Source organism: Pristis pectinata, chromosome 29 (genome assembly GCF_009764475.1).
Source record: "Pristis pectinata isolate sPriPec2 chromosome 29, sPriPec2.1.pri, whole genome shotgun sequence".
Taxonomy (NCBI): Eukaryota; Metazoa; Chordata; class Chondrichthyes; order Rhinopristiformes; family Pristidae; genus Pristis; species Pristis pectinata.
Genome location: NC_067433.1, coordinates 3919333 through 3934510, shown reverse-complemented (window position 1 = coordinate 3934510; position 15178 = coordinate 3919333). Strand labels below are relative to the sequence as shown.

The window sequence follows — 15178 nt, the reverse complement described above, 5'->3', positions numbered from 1 at the left end:
TGCCCACAGTCCAAAAAGGGGGTAACGAATTCACCCTACCGAGAAACTAAAAGAATTGTTAACAGGCGATGTATGCCTTTTAATTCCTATTTTTTATTTTTCTAGTTTTTTTTTCTATTTCATATACTGTATTTTTAAGAATAGGTAGAAAACTTGTTGGCAACAAGTACTATGTAATGTGCATGGTTAAGGAAAGCCATTCAATTAATTTTGCAATTTTCTCAACTGATTTTTTTTTCTTTTTGATTTGGCCTGGTTATTTATACAATTAGGAATAGCTGCTTTGACCATGCCTATCAGACATTTTAACTTTTTTTTTAAATGAATGAACTTACAAACTATTTGAATAGCTTTTAAAAACAAAAATAAACTTCTATAAGTACATTAGCCAGCTCAGCCACAGTTTGCATGTTTACCACGTTAAAGTTAACAATGCTGTTATAAATGAATTAGCAGATCAAGATTTAGTAAACTAGCAGTTGAAGATGTAGTACATATTATAGTGGAGAGGAAGAAAGGTGCTTTATAGAATATGGCGCTCTTGCATTAAGTGGTCCCTTTATCAAAGGTGAGATGTGATGTCTTGACAATAAGCATTGTGTGTGTGTGGTTCCTGTCTTTTATTCTCTACAGTAAACTCATTCCAGCAAGAAATTTATTTATTCATTATGTCTTATTTATATTTTCAGTGATGCTAGAGTGGTCAAAGATTTGGCGACTGGAAAATCCAAAGGGTATGGTTTTGTGTCCTTCTATAATAAGTGGGTAAGTAAAGGAGCATTCATATTTGGTAAATTTCTGCACCCTAATTTAAGTGGTTAATTTGTCAGCTGATTAATCCTTTCCCAAATTTCAAGACTTCATTTATGTAAGAAAACAACAAAAAACCCTATATGTCTGAGTATGAATAAAGAAATTCATAAGAACCATGGTAAAGATTCATACAAACTGATTATTATTCCTTGCAGAATCTGATTTATGCATAGTTGGCTGTTGTTATTCACCCCTCTCTAATTGTGCATTTTTTTAACCTTGCATATTTGACCTCCTTTGACAGGATCTTCAACATTTTCAAGCACCACTGTGATGGTTCTGCGTAAACTCTTTTCACCCCTTTACTCTTTGACCTTTCTTTCATTATCTCCCTTCCAATGTGCACTGTCTTTGCCTAATCAAATAGTGAAAGAATACTTTCCCAAAAGAGGAAAGGACTGATGACCTCCATTGGAAGAGGCTTGTGTTGGGTTAATGGGTCTAATTTGGCTGAGCATTGCTACACTGTACAGGGAAGTGAAGGAACTGGAGTGGCAGTCCCTTGTCAGATTTACTGGAAGTGTTTGCTGAAACCCCAATACCTTTTTCTAATTTTGTTAGTAAATATTTTGGTTGTTTCATCGATTTATTGAGGGCTTGTTTCCATTTTATTTTCATATGTCAGGATGCTGAGAATGCCATTCAACAGATGGGTGGGCAGTGGCTTGGAGGAAGGCAGATCAGAACAAATTGGGCAACTCGGAAACCACCTGCACCAAAGAGTACATCAGAACGTAAGTTGAGAAAGCAACCTATTGGAGATGTGGTATTTCATTTGTTTAAAAAGTACAAATGTATGCCTTGTAATGAAACATACTCATAAACATGAAATAGTATGTTTATGAGTATGTTTCTTTACAAGGCATACATTTGCCAAGGCATACACATGGCTTCGTGAGCAGCTTTGCTCAGTAGGTATCTTTTCTTGAAGGCTGTGGAATATCATTCGTTGGATTGCTTAAGAACATTCTTTGCATTGTGAAATGTGCGAAATTTAAATTTTCCTATTGAAGGCTTATTTTGTGAATATCGGAAGAACGGATTTTAAAAATAATGAAGTACAGGTAGCTGTGAATATGTCTTCTAATGTACAGTTTTCCCTTTTACAGCAAATACCAAACAGCTGTCCTATGAAGAAGTTGTCAATCAATCCAGTCCCAGCAACTGTACTGTTTATTGTGGTGGCATAGCCGTTGGACTTACAGGTAATACTTAATACCTGGAATACAAGGATGGAAACAAAAGACAGGAATCCATTAGGCAAGGGTGGAGGACAGAGAGATCAGGGGAGAGAGGCAAGCAGGGCCATGGCACAAAATAATGCTAAGAAGATCAGGAATGATTAAGGGGCACGCCTGAAGGCATTGTGTCTCTGTGTGCCAAGTAGTCATAGTAAGGTATGTGACTTAGCTTTGCAAATAGATGTAACTGGATGTGAAATGGTTGTGATTTACAGGGCCATGCTACAGGGTAACTACAGATGGGGACTAAACATCCAGGGAAACTTGATATTCAAGAAAGCTGGGGTGAGAAAAGGAAAAGGAGATGGATTAATGTCCTCAGTAGAGGAGAGAATCAATACAATAGTGAGGGGCAATATTGGCTCTGAGAGTCCTAATGTGGACTCTGTATTGGTGGAGCTAAGGAACTGCAGAGAGCAGAAAATGTTAGTAAAATAGACCACCAAACAATGGTGGTGAAGTTAGGTGACGGCATTATCTAGGAAATTAGAGATGCATGCAACAAGAGTACAATTCTAATTACGGATGACCTTGTTTGACATATTGGGCAAACCAAATTAGCAATAATACTGTAGAGGATGAATTTTTAGAGTGCATTCAGGATGGCTTTTGGATCAACATATTGAGGAATCAACTAGGGTGTGGGCCATCCTCGACTGGGTGTTGAGTAATGAGAAAAGATTAATAAACAATCTTGTTTTGTGGGGTCCCTTGGGGGAAGAACTACCATTAACATGGAATTCTTTATTAAGATGGAGAGAGAGAGCTGATTCTGAGACTACGGTCTGGAATCTAAATGAAAGAAACTATGTGAAGATGAGAGGCATGAGCTGGCTATGATGGAGTGGGGAGTGTTACTTGAAGGGTTGACAGTGGATAAACAATGGCAATCATTTAGAGTACATAAATGAATTGCAACTATCATTCATTCCTGTGTGGTGCAAAAAAAATAGTAAAGGTGGTCCAACCATGGATTTCAAAAGAAATTGGGGATGGTGTTAGATCCAAGGAGGAGAAATATAAAAAAAAGGCCAAAAAACCCTTTAGAACTCGGCAAAGAGGGACAAAGGGATTGATTAGGGAGGAGAAAGTAATGAGAGCAAGCTTGCAGAGAGCTCAATAGTGTGTGAATAGAAAAAGATTAGTGAAGACAAATGTAGGTGGGCCTCGCAGTCAGAAACAAGAACTGATAATGGGGAACTAAGAAATGGTAGACCAATTAAAGCTAAATAAAATCAGTACTAGTAGGAAGGAGTTAAAGATAGTCTGCAGCTTGGAGTACTTCAGGAAGTGGCTCAAGAGATAGAGGATGCGTTGGTGGTCATTTGCCAACATTCTTTAGATTCTGGAACAGTGGATTGGAGGGTAGTTAATGTAACCCAATATTTAAAAGAGGAAGTAGAGAGAAAACTGAATTACAGACCAATGAGCCTGACATCTGTGATCCACACACACATTACTTCTTTGGTCCCTACAAAAACTCACTCTTTTCATGGCTGCTCGCTTCAAATATACTTACAGAATGACTTGGGATTCTCTTTCACTTGCAGAGGAAATTACAATTTTTGTTGATTCTGCTTCTTACAAATTTATTGTACATATTTTCCTGATTTATTAGCATTAAAATATGTTTTATTCTCAATGCTCTCACTTAATCCCAGGTTCCTTGTAATTCACCTCTATATTCTAACTACATTATCTTCTGTAAAATTTGAAGCAGCTGGTACATAGTTTCTATTTAACAGTTGAAGCTAACAAGTTGCTGTTGTCAGCCACTGTTTGTCAGTGATCATTATCCTTTTCTGAGTAGCTATATCAATATATATCCTGATGGCTGATCGGAGCTTTTTGGAGGGAGAATAGGTAAAGCTGGAAAACAAAATGGCCAATGTGACAATCACACACTTTCATATTGGGCATGGTGCACTTTACACTCTCGCTTTAGCGTACCGTAGAATATAACTAAGAGCACCAACTACTTAGTGAAATTCTGCTTCTCCCCACATCTTCCACTAGTTGTCACAGGGTCATATTCATACAGTACTGAAATGGGCTCTTCTATGTCCATGCTGACTTTTTTTTTTGCCTATCTACACTAATCCTATTTGCCTGCAATAGGATTGTATACTTCTATGCCTTACTTATTTCAGTATCTGTCTAAATGCATCTTAAACATAGTGATTGTATCTGATTCCACCACCATCTTTCCAGATATCAACCACTCAGATCCTCTTTAAAACTTGTTCCTTCCACCTCAAACCAATGCCTGCTTGTTTTTGATACACCCACCATTTGAAAAGCATTTTGACTTTTTACTTTATCAGTGCCTCTCATAATCTTTTGTACTTCTATAAGATTTCAGCTATCCAGAGCAACTTGGGATAGATCTCATCTGGCCTTGGGGAATTTGTGTCCCAAGACAGTTAATACCTCCACCTTCTTAATACTGATGTACTCCAGATTAACAATTTATCTCTCCCTGAACTCATTATCTTCCACGTCCTTCCCCTTGGTGAATACGGGTGAGAAGAATTCATTTAGGACATTGCCCACAACTCCTGGCTCCACATACATATTACTTCTTTGGTCCCTCTTTCCCAGACTACTCTCTTGCTCCTAATAGAAGACCTGGGATTCTCCTTAATCTTACCTGTGAAAGACATTTCATGGTCTCCTTTTTGCCATCCTAATTTCCCCAAGTACTCTCCAGTGCCCTCTTACTCAAGGAACTTGCATTCTGTTGTTTGCATCCTTTTTTGTTCCTGATCAAACTTTCAATAACCTTTTGTCATCCAAGGTTTCCTAATCTTGCCATCTTTGCCTTTTCGTTCTTACGAGAGCGTTCTGAGCCTGAATTCTCGTCACCTCTTTTAAAATACTTCCACTTGTCAGATGTTGCATTACCCATGTGCATCTGTTCCCATTCTACTCCTAGGCTGTGAAATCTGCCTTCTGCCAATTTAGGACCTTAACTTGTCCTTGGAGAACCCAGACTGGGAAACTTCCAAACTCCATCAGTGGTGGCCCCCTTAAAAAAAATCTTTGGAAAAGTTAGTCAGTCTGTTTGACCTATGATTCAATCCATGTCTTTGAAGTAAAATTCCTTATTTAACACAGAATTCCACAGATCTTGAAGCTCCTCTGCCTTAAACTTCATGGCCCTTCAGTTGTTTCCTCCTTTGTGACAACTGTAGTCAGTAGCTTGAAAATAAAAATTGAATTCAGAACTCCCTAAAATAGTAAATCTTAATTCTTGCTTGATAAAATTTCCGTATTCAGCATTGAGTTCCAAATGGAGCCATGCAACTATTCTGTTTTAACAGAAATCTCACAAACTTGTAACTTGTATACTTGTTTATAGAAAGTATAATGCAGCATGCTATGAGGTAACCTGTATTCTGGTTGGTGTCATTAGCATTTCCAATGTATACCATATCCAATAAATTCTCTATCTTTTGAAGAAATCTATTAAAGCTTACATTCAAAATATTTTTACTTTTTTAGAGCAACTCATGCGCCAGACATTTTCACCCTTTGGACAAATCATGGAAATCAGGGTGTTTCCTGAGAAAGGATATTCATTTGTACGGTATGTTTGGTCCTTGAGTAACTAGCAGTAAAAACAAAATGGAATTATTCATTAGGTCAGGCAGCATCTGTGGAGATAGGAGCAGTTAACATTTTGGGTTGATGAGAAGTGAGAAATTAAGAATGTTTAATTTGCAACCTTCAGTCTCATCCATCGAGTTTAGTAAACCAACATGCAAATTAAACATCAATATGGCAAAAAAAGGACTGATGCTTTAGCAGGACTGTTCAAGGTGCACAACTGTATCCAACGTGATATTTTGCTTACATCTAGAATCATTTTCAAATGAGAGTTTTCTTTCCATCCAGATCTTTTGCTTGAGTATATTATTGATATAAGTACGTTAACGATCCAAAACCCCTGTAGCAGATGCAGTTACACATTGTAAATCCCACATTTGCAACTCACTTATAAATCTCATTAGTTCAATTAACTAATAGTTAATTGAAACATTTTAGAAGGAAAGTTCTATAAATTATAACTGATAAATGTAACAGTCTCCTGTTAATTCAGTGTGATAAATTTGAAATCAAGATTTTGATGCTGGTGAGGGTGTTCAAATTTATTGTGGTTTTGGCAAATTATTGCCTACATTTTATGACCGGCATTAGCAGACTTCAAAGTTAATTTAACAATTTGAAAATGTTGACTATGTGGATCTACATTTTTAAAAATAAGTCGACTGCCCTTTTAGGATTAATTTGTTACACAGAGGAAATGAGCAGCATTTTTATAATCTGCTCCAAGACCGATTCCCATCGGTATCCATTGGTTAGAACATGAACTGTGGTATCTGCAGCATGGAAGATGGAAAGTCAATACATAAGGTTTATTTTGTTTTTAGTTTTTCATCACATGAAAGTGCTGCACATGCTATTGTCTCAGTCAATGGAACTACCATAGAAGGACACATTGTCAAATGTTACTGGGGAAAGGAAACACCTGATGGAATGGGACAATTTCAACAAGTGAGTTAAAATCATTTATTTTATCTCTGATTATTCTTTAAAGCAGATTTAGTGTCTGACAACTTGATCTTTTCAAAAACAATCTCTAGAATTTCTGTTTGGATATGTGTCTAATTTGGGTGATAACAGTCAACCAAGTTAAATACTGTGCATTCATAAAATGTGATCTTGTACATTGACTCGGAATTTGTTTTTAATCAGCAGTCCGCCACTGGTCAATGTGAGTTACTTTGTTAAGGTGTGAATGTCTCAATCAGAAGACTGAGGCAACAATTCACTGCTCAATTGCTTGAGCCTTGAACTGTTGAAGACAGACTTGGTTTTCAGCTAAGCAGGGCGAAAATGTCCAAAAACAGTGCTGAAAAAGGAACCAAAGCAGAAAAAGTGAGGGAGGGAAGGAGGACAAGAGAATTATTTCATCTTAAGTACAGAACGTGAGAGTAAAACTGTTCATATTCACTGTAATAAGCTTTACCCAGCATATGTATTGATCCTTTTCACATCCATGAAGTACAGTATCTCAAGAAACTCTCCAAAGTTTGGGTTCAGTGGCAAGTTGTGACGGGGTGCAGTCAGAACAGATTGAATAAGAGTAGTGTTCAGTAAAATGATGTTTAATATTGGGTGGGGGAAATGAAAAGTTGTTGATATGTACTGCGTTACCGCAGGCAAATCTGGCAATGTTTTGTAACCTAACGTATATTCCAGGAATTTTATTATAAACACATACTGTGAAGTTTTTGGAAAATATTGAGAAAAATATTTTTGCTCCCTTTCTCAACCCCTTCCTCTCTTTTGTTTGTTTTTTTTAAGCAAAATCAAATGGGCTATCCTCAACCCTGGAGCCAGTTTGGCCAGTGGTATGGAAATACTCAACAATTTGGGCAGTACATGCCTAATGGCTGGCAAATGCCACCATATGGAGTTTATGGGCAAGCTTGGAATCAACAAGGATTCAGAATGGAGTAAGAGAATATTTTTCTTCTGTATTGATATGGATTGTTATGTGCTGTATCAGCTCTTTCATAGATTCAGAGTCATACAGTGCAGAAACAGGCCCTTTGACCCAACTCGTCCCTGCCGACCAAGATACCTATCTAAACTAATCCCTTTTGCCTGCGTTTGGCCCATCTCCCTCTAAACCTTTCCTGACCACATACCTGTCCAAATGTCTTCTAAGTGCTGTAATTGTGCTCATCTCCACCACTTCCTCTGGCAGCCTGTTCCATAGAATTTACTGAAGGAATTACAGGAATTGGTTTATCTCTTGAGAAAATTAATGTTGAATTGGTGATGGAGCACCCGTTTACCACGTGACAGAATAGTATCTGTCCGAGTACCTATCTTTGATGGATTCTGCTTTGTGTTTACCAAAGGTAGCCTTTAGAACACAGGCAACTGGTGCATTGTATGGGGTAATCTAAAGAGTAAACAAATCAGAATCTTTTTGTCTCAAAACTATGAACAGAACAAAGCATTTGTCATTCTATTTGGTGTTTTCTTTGTGAATGGCATCACAGGAGATCTGCATGGGGCCTTCAGCTGTTCACAATTTAGATAAGTGATTTGGATGAGAAAAGAACGTAATGTATCCATGTTTTCTGCTCATATGAAGCCAGACAGGAAAATGAACTGGGAGAAGAGCAGTACTATGCAAGGAGATGTATACAGGTTAAGTGACTGGGTAAGAAGATGATAGGAAGAGTGGAAAAGGAGAAGATTTGAAAAAATGGCAAGATACTAGAAAACATTTGTTCACAGAGGGAGTAGAATACGTTTGTGAAAATACACAAAGGTGTGCAGGTACAACAAGCAATTAGAAAGGAGGTTAGATGACAACAGTAATTGCTGAGATTATTCTGGATTTTGGTGAGATTTTGGTCAGTTACAGATGCATATCGGGTTAATGGGAAAGATACTTTCTAAAGAGTCAGTGCAGCTTAGTTTTGTAAGATTTTCTGCGATGAGGACAATTGAGGAGGCTTGGTCTGTACTTGCCAGAAAAGTAAGAAGTTATTTCATTGAGGCAGAAGAATCCGAGATGGGTTGACCAGCAATTATTGAGAAGCAGTTTCCTCAAGTTCAGGACTAGGGAACGTAGCATCAGAATAAGGGGTCAGGCATTTAGGACTGTGGGGAGAAGAAATTTCTCTATGCAGAGTTTTGTAAGGCTTTAGAATCCTTGATATCAGGCCTTTAGATGTTCAATTGTTGAGTATATTCAAAGTTCCGGAGAATAGATTTTAGGACACTAGGAGGAATTGTAAGGTATGATGATTGGGCAGAAGATTGCATTTGAGGCACAGGATCAGTGTGATCATATTAAATCAAGCAATCTTGATGGGCCTTTGACTTCAACTGTTTTTTTAATATAAATTCCTCTCTCCGAAATGCACTCCTGAATTTTGCATCATAAGCATACAAATATCCTCCACATTTTTATGGGTTCCAGTGTGATCATTATCTAAAACTTTGAAATATTATCTGTGACTTTTGACTTTATATTTGTCCTCCTGAAACAACATGATGAATAATTTGGTACAGCATCTATTAAAACTAGTGATTCAGTATGTAATTATGTTATGAGAGTGTTGAAGTTTGGAAGAGGTGTGGTCCTGTTTTGGTTCTATTCAGTGTGTAAAACCAGTCATTTTGTGCTACCTCACTCCAGTGTTTTGTTTCGTCCTTTTCTCTTACAGTCAGACACCATCCACTGCTGCATGGATGGGTGCTAACTACGGAGTCCAGCCTCCACAAGGTCAAAGTCCCAGTGTGATAACCAACCAAGCAGGATTTGGCATGGCAGGCTACCAAACCCAGTGAGCAGAAAGGACTCTCTCTTCCTACCTATAGCCAGTGGTTTCCTGCCACAGTGGACACGTCAAGCCTTTGTTTACTTAAAGATTTTTTTTCAAAGCCAGATCAATGAAAGATGTCAACTGCATTGTATTTATTTTAAAAGGAAAGCAATTCATTTTTAGAAATCATGGAAATCTGTTGCATCCTAGCTTCTGTCTAAAGGTGCTGGATGTCTGCCAATTTTTGTGTCCAGTTTTCTTTGAGATGTTTCAAAACAAAATTACAATCTATTTCCTATGGCCATTGGAGAGAATAAATAAAAGCAGGGATTTCTAAGTGATGCTGCCACTTTTGTAAAATGAGGCAGACAAATTGCACAATATTAGATGCCGTGTTTCTATGCAGACACTGGGCAGTTTAGTTTTGCATTCCACAAATTTGATTTCAAACTGTAAAATTAAATAATCCTATGTTTTCCACATTTCTATTGTACAAGGCCATACTTTGTAAATGTAGGAGGTTGTTCAAAGATACTATGATCCTTCAGAACATGGAAAAATTGTAGAGTCCCTTGAGCTCTCAGCATGTACACAGCATAGTTTAAAGCAATGAAATACTATAGTAAAATGTTTATTTCTGTGTTCTTTTGTTATTTTGAAGTAGCATTTTAATCATTTGATTAAAGAAACCAAGTAAAACTTAGTGATGTTATAATGAAAGCACTTCTGGGTGTTGACTTGGATGTGGGCTGTTCTCCCAGTATCATCTGAGGCATCTGTCTTCTGGGAGCATAGTTTCCTGATCTTAGCAGTACAAGTAACCATGATGTTACACTTGGCACTGCAGAGCATTTTCCTCAGGAGCTAGTTAAAACCGAAATTTCCAGATGTGAAAATGAAGCATAACTATTGATAGAAGGCATTTTAGGGTATCAGCTTGCTTCCAAAATCTGAATTTGAGTTTCCATTTTAAAATTAATACAAATTTTCCTTTTTTAAAAATTATAGCCACTGGCAAAATAAAACTAGCACCATTTCTGCCAAATTGTGTTTGATTGAAGGTGGTGGGTGCACAGGGAACCAGGACAAAGAAAATCCTGATGCACTCGGATATGTGGTTGTTACCTGTTTTTTTTTCCCCCCAGAATATGCAATTTGCATGTAAAGATGATTAAAATATTCACAACCTCCACCGTTAACACATGGCAATTCTACTTTGTTTTGTTTTGGTGTGTTTTTAATTATTTCAAGAGGCTGATGGTAGGAATCATTTCACTGTCATGGTTGACAACTGACGTGTTGGCTTGTTAACACTTCAGGCAGTTGACACAGCAGTGTCTTAAGGCTGCATTTTATTATTGGAGATTGTTGTGCATCTCCGCCCAAAACAAAAGCCTGTGCACATGAATGGTAATTGGGAGAGAAGGGTGGGATTGGGGGGATGGTGGGTGTGGGGTGGGAGGCAAAATTTAAATATTGTCAGTGATATGCCAGTATGGCAATTGCACCACTGGCTTCTTAACCAGGTAGTTGTGGGTTCTGTTATATGGGTAGGTGTGCCCAGACGATGCAACAAGCCCATCTGCCACAGTTGATATGTTTTGTCTGTTCTTGGCTAAGTCACAATTTGGAGCACCTCAAAAAAAAAAAGTAGTTTTTAAAAAAAAATCTCTTGACGTGTCTCTTCGGAGGGTGTTCAGAATGTAGTATATACTAGTGTAAATGATCAGTTATGCTCGCAATATTGGCTGCATATGCATAAGAGGTACTGTAAATGTATTTTATTGCATATCAGTTGTACATTGGTTTTAAAATGCTCTTTCCTAGGTTTCCGGGGGGAAATTTGTGTTTTCCACCTATAGTCTCCCAGACAGCATAATGTCTTGGAAGGCCTTCCAGTTGAAATTTTCTGCAGTCACAAAACTGAGAAGACTGCCAACCTCACAAGCTTTCTTTAATATCGTCTTAATGTGATTGTCATGTTTGCCTGGGCTTCTGGATCAAATTGGGCTGTGCCAATTCTACTGACTTAAACATTTTAATTGATTAAACTTGAGACAACTGACTTATCATTAAATCAATTGGTACACGTTTGGTTGGTGTACCAACAGGATCTGGTCATTCTGATCCTTTTCTGTAGAATACTTATGGTTGCAGCATTAAATCAAATGTGAAAATGCTTTCTCTTTAAAATTTTTTTCACATGACAACTTGTGGATGTATTGGTCGGACAAAATAGTATCTGGGCCATCAGTGACATGCCCCAAGATGAAATGATTGCAAATTTTTGCCGTAATAACTCTTTGCACATTTAAATGGGTTAATGTTTGTTTTAATCTGTTGGACTGTTTAGCAAGTCTTTTTTCTAATACTGCATTTAGTTACCAAAATGCAAAGCTCGTTGGCACAGCCCCAGGAGTTCAAGCAAATTGTTCTTGGAGTGGTGTGATGCACTGCAGATTTACCGTACAGAACTGCTGGATCATTTTATATTTAAAGTCCCAAACTAGAAAGCGCTGGAAACTGTATCCCTTTTGTTAACGTACAAGGACTGGCACTTGGAAAATACAATGTCAAATTCTGTTAAATCTTATGCTTTCATTTGGTTAAATATTTGATGTGGAACTTTGACTTTTTGCTTTCACCTGTATTAAAGTTCATTGGATGTTGAAGCAGTTGAAACAAATGGAACAGAGGTCTTTCCAAGGTGGTAGTATTTGTTTCAATATCATGTGTTCGTTTTGGGTCCCTTCCCCTCCCCATCCCACCCTCCAAATTTCTCCCCACTTGCATATGTCCCACCTGCCAAGATTGGGTATCAGAAGGTGGGACATTTAGTGGATTGGGGCAACTTTTGTCTGCACTTGCAGATTCCGTGCTGTATTCTGGGAGGGGTTGGTGGGATGGGGATTGTAGTATATCTGTATCCAGCAGCTTCCCTGGTCATCATTGGAACGGGTGACAGACTAACCTGTAGATACAGGCACTGTGGAATGAGCAACAGTTGGGTAAGCGGGTTTTCAGACTGAGAAGTTGTGAGAATAAATGCAGGCTAAACAGGCCATAAAGGGATAAAGTCTCTATTTTCTGTTTAAACTGCATCAGCATTAAAATAAAACTTCACCTCAGGGGATATCTATTCCAGGCAAAAATCACATGAACTAGGTTTGTGAAGGACCAATTGACTTGCATTCGGGTTTGTTAACTGCACGACCTTGTTGGTATTAAAACTGTAGCAGTTATTAACGGTCAATAAATAAAATGGTCATTGGGCCATCGTACTGAACTCCTTTATTCTGTTTAATCGCAGCTACAATAGATCTTTGCTTGGTTATGTCTACTTTTAATAATCCAAACATACTTGATTGTAGCTAAAATGGTCATGGCTGAGCATTGCATGAATACCTAGTTACCAAATTTACATTCGGTGTGGCTAGCGAGGAAGTGCATTACCCACAGTTGTCTCAATATTCTGTTTCAAGACTTCACACAACTTGTTTTGGATACCTTAACAGCAACCATTGTAGTTACACCAGTAAGATTGCTTTCAGTCTGCATTAATGTAGTACCTTTTTTAATAGAGAAAATGTCTTCATTCCAGGAACATTCTACCTTTGGACCACTCTTTCAATCCACAGAATTGTTATGCCACACAATGTTGAATCAGAATCAATAGAGCAAAGATTGCCAGATATGTGGTTGATATTAAATTATCGAACAAACATATTCCCATATGCACAGCCTTTTGCCTTCATGGACATGTTGATGTGGAGCAATTTTGACTATATACAATGAACAAGGAATACTTATGGGAAAACTTAAGGTATTTTGATTTGCATAATGCAAATTTAAATAAACTATAGTAATGTTTCTCAAGGCTCTGAAATTAATGAGGTCACCTTCTTGTAACTACGAGGGTTTATTGGGTAATTTGGGGAACTACCTCAATTTTTATAGTTAAGCCTTGTAGAAGTTAAACATCCCTGAAGTAGAAGGATAAGATCTGTACTTGATCACAAGACAAAGGAGCAGAAGTAGGCCATTCGATCCACCGAGTCTGCTCCGTCACTTCACCATGAGCTATTCTCCCATCTAGCCCCAATTTCCGGCCTTTTCTCCATATCCCTTGATACCCTGACTAATTAGATACCTATTAATCTCCTCCTTAAACACCCCCAATGATCAGGCCTCCACAGCTGTATGTGGCAACGAATTCCATAAATCCATGACCCTCTGGCTAAAGAAATTTCTCATCTTGCTCTAAATGGGTACCCTCTAATTCTAAGACTGTGCCCTCTTGTCCTGGATTCTTCCACCAAGGGAAACAACTTAGCCACATCTACTCTGTCCAGTCCTTTCAACATTCGAAATGTTTCTATGAGGTCTCCCCTCATTGGGGTGGTGAGATGGTAAAATCTTCTGGATCAATATTATAAGTATATGTACTAGTTTATAAAAACCTAGCTTGGTTGGTGGTTAGGAGCTGGGTAATTATTGTAACATTAACTTAAGGTAGAGTTTATGAAGGTAAACTCAAATGTGCTTTAAAATAACTGAATTTTCACTTAAATCTTTTTTGGGTGAGTAGGCAGTGTTTTCATATTTAATGTTTTGATAGAAACCCAGTTTTCACAACATTCAACATTTTGCATCTAACTGTGTCCATAATGATTCCATGTTTTGTCTACTGACCCGATGGTCATTGCACTTCCTTTGAACTAATTTGTTTTTAATCCACCTCCCAAGTGAATTCCTTTGAGGTTTTCTACTTTTTTTTCCAGCCTCCACTGACACATTCAGTATTCAGGGTTGTTTTGGAATTTGTTCCTTTTCTCTCTACCTTTATTCTCTCTTAATGTTTCTTCTTGATTAAGGTACCGGTGACCAGTCCTCTTTTTCTCTTCATGGCTCAGTATTGAATTTTATCTGATGTGCTTCTGCCTTGGCAAGTTTTGATAGGTTTAAGGAGCTAACTGAATGAGTGTAGAGTTTGTGGAACTCAATTCGGATATTTTCCCATGTTCACTGGGCTTTCTTCTGTCTGGGAAAAAAAGAGTTCACGAGATTTGGTCAGTTAATACCACATTGGTGCGTTCTTTCACATTTGTGGCAAACCCATATTAATGGTTCAGTATCCGGCTGGGTTATTTCTTGAAATAAATACTGTAACTTATTTCTGGTCTATTCAGTTTTACTTTTCTCCCTCGCATCCAGTTGTTTCCGCGGCTACTTGGCACCTTGTGTTGCATTACCTTTGGTTTGTAATTTACCTAATGGTTTCCGTAACATCGAAGGAAGCCATTAACACTGTATGATGACATCTTTATGCTGTTTCAGGTGATATTCCAAAAGTTGTTTTCAACTTCCCTTTAATCCTTTTCATGTCTTCATACACTGTCCATTTTTTTTGGGAAGAAAGCTTGGTTTTGGAAGAAATTTAGGTAACTCAAGCAAAAGGAAAAACGTGTACTATACTAGTTTCCTTCAAAATTTATATTATTATCAGTAGTTGTATTGGAGTAAATCACGAGACAAGATTACCACACTTCTTAATCTAATTCACTTTAGCAGGAATAGAGTCGTGTACTGACAGACAATATGGATGAAGCTACTGAAGGAGCCACAATCTTAACATGAGAGCCTATCTTCATGAGACATTTTATTTTTGATTTTAAAAAAATCCGCAGTTGCTGGAAATCTGAAATAATAACAAAAAAAAATGCTAGAAGCACTCAACGAGACAGGCAACATCTGACGGAGGAGAAATAG

General features: G+C 37.8%; 1 protein-coding gene across 2 annotated transcripts in view; it reads left to right on the top strand.

Moving 5' to 3' along the window:
* tia1 (TIA1 cytotoxic granule-associated RNA binding protein) overlaps positions 1-12695 on the top strand; it is a 41313-nt gene extending 28618 nt beyond the window's left edge. For both annotated transcript variants that reach the window (XM_052040772.1, XM_052040773.1), the window contains exons 6-12: positions 690-765; positions 1439-1547; positions 1923-2018; positions 5559-5643; positions 6488-6611; positions 7425-7576; positions 9311-12695. In XM_052040772.1, the coding sequence (XP_051896732.1) occupies positions 690-765; positions 1439-1547; positions 1923-2018; positions 5559-5643; positions 6488-6611; positions 7425-7576; positions 9311-9434 (766 nt within the window). In that variant the 3' untranslated portion in view covers positions 9435-12695. The remainder of the gene's footprint in view (positions 1-689; positions 766-1438; positions 1548-1922; positions 2019-5558; positions 5644-6487; positions 6612-7424; positions 7577-9310) is intronic.
* Positions 12696-15178: the final 2483 nt, after the last annotated feature.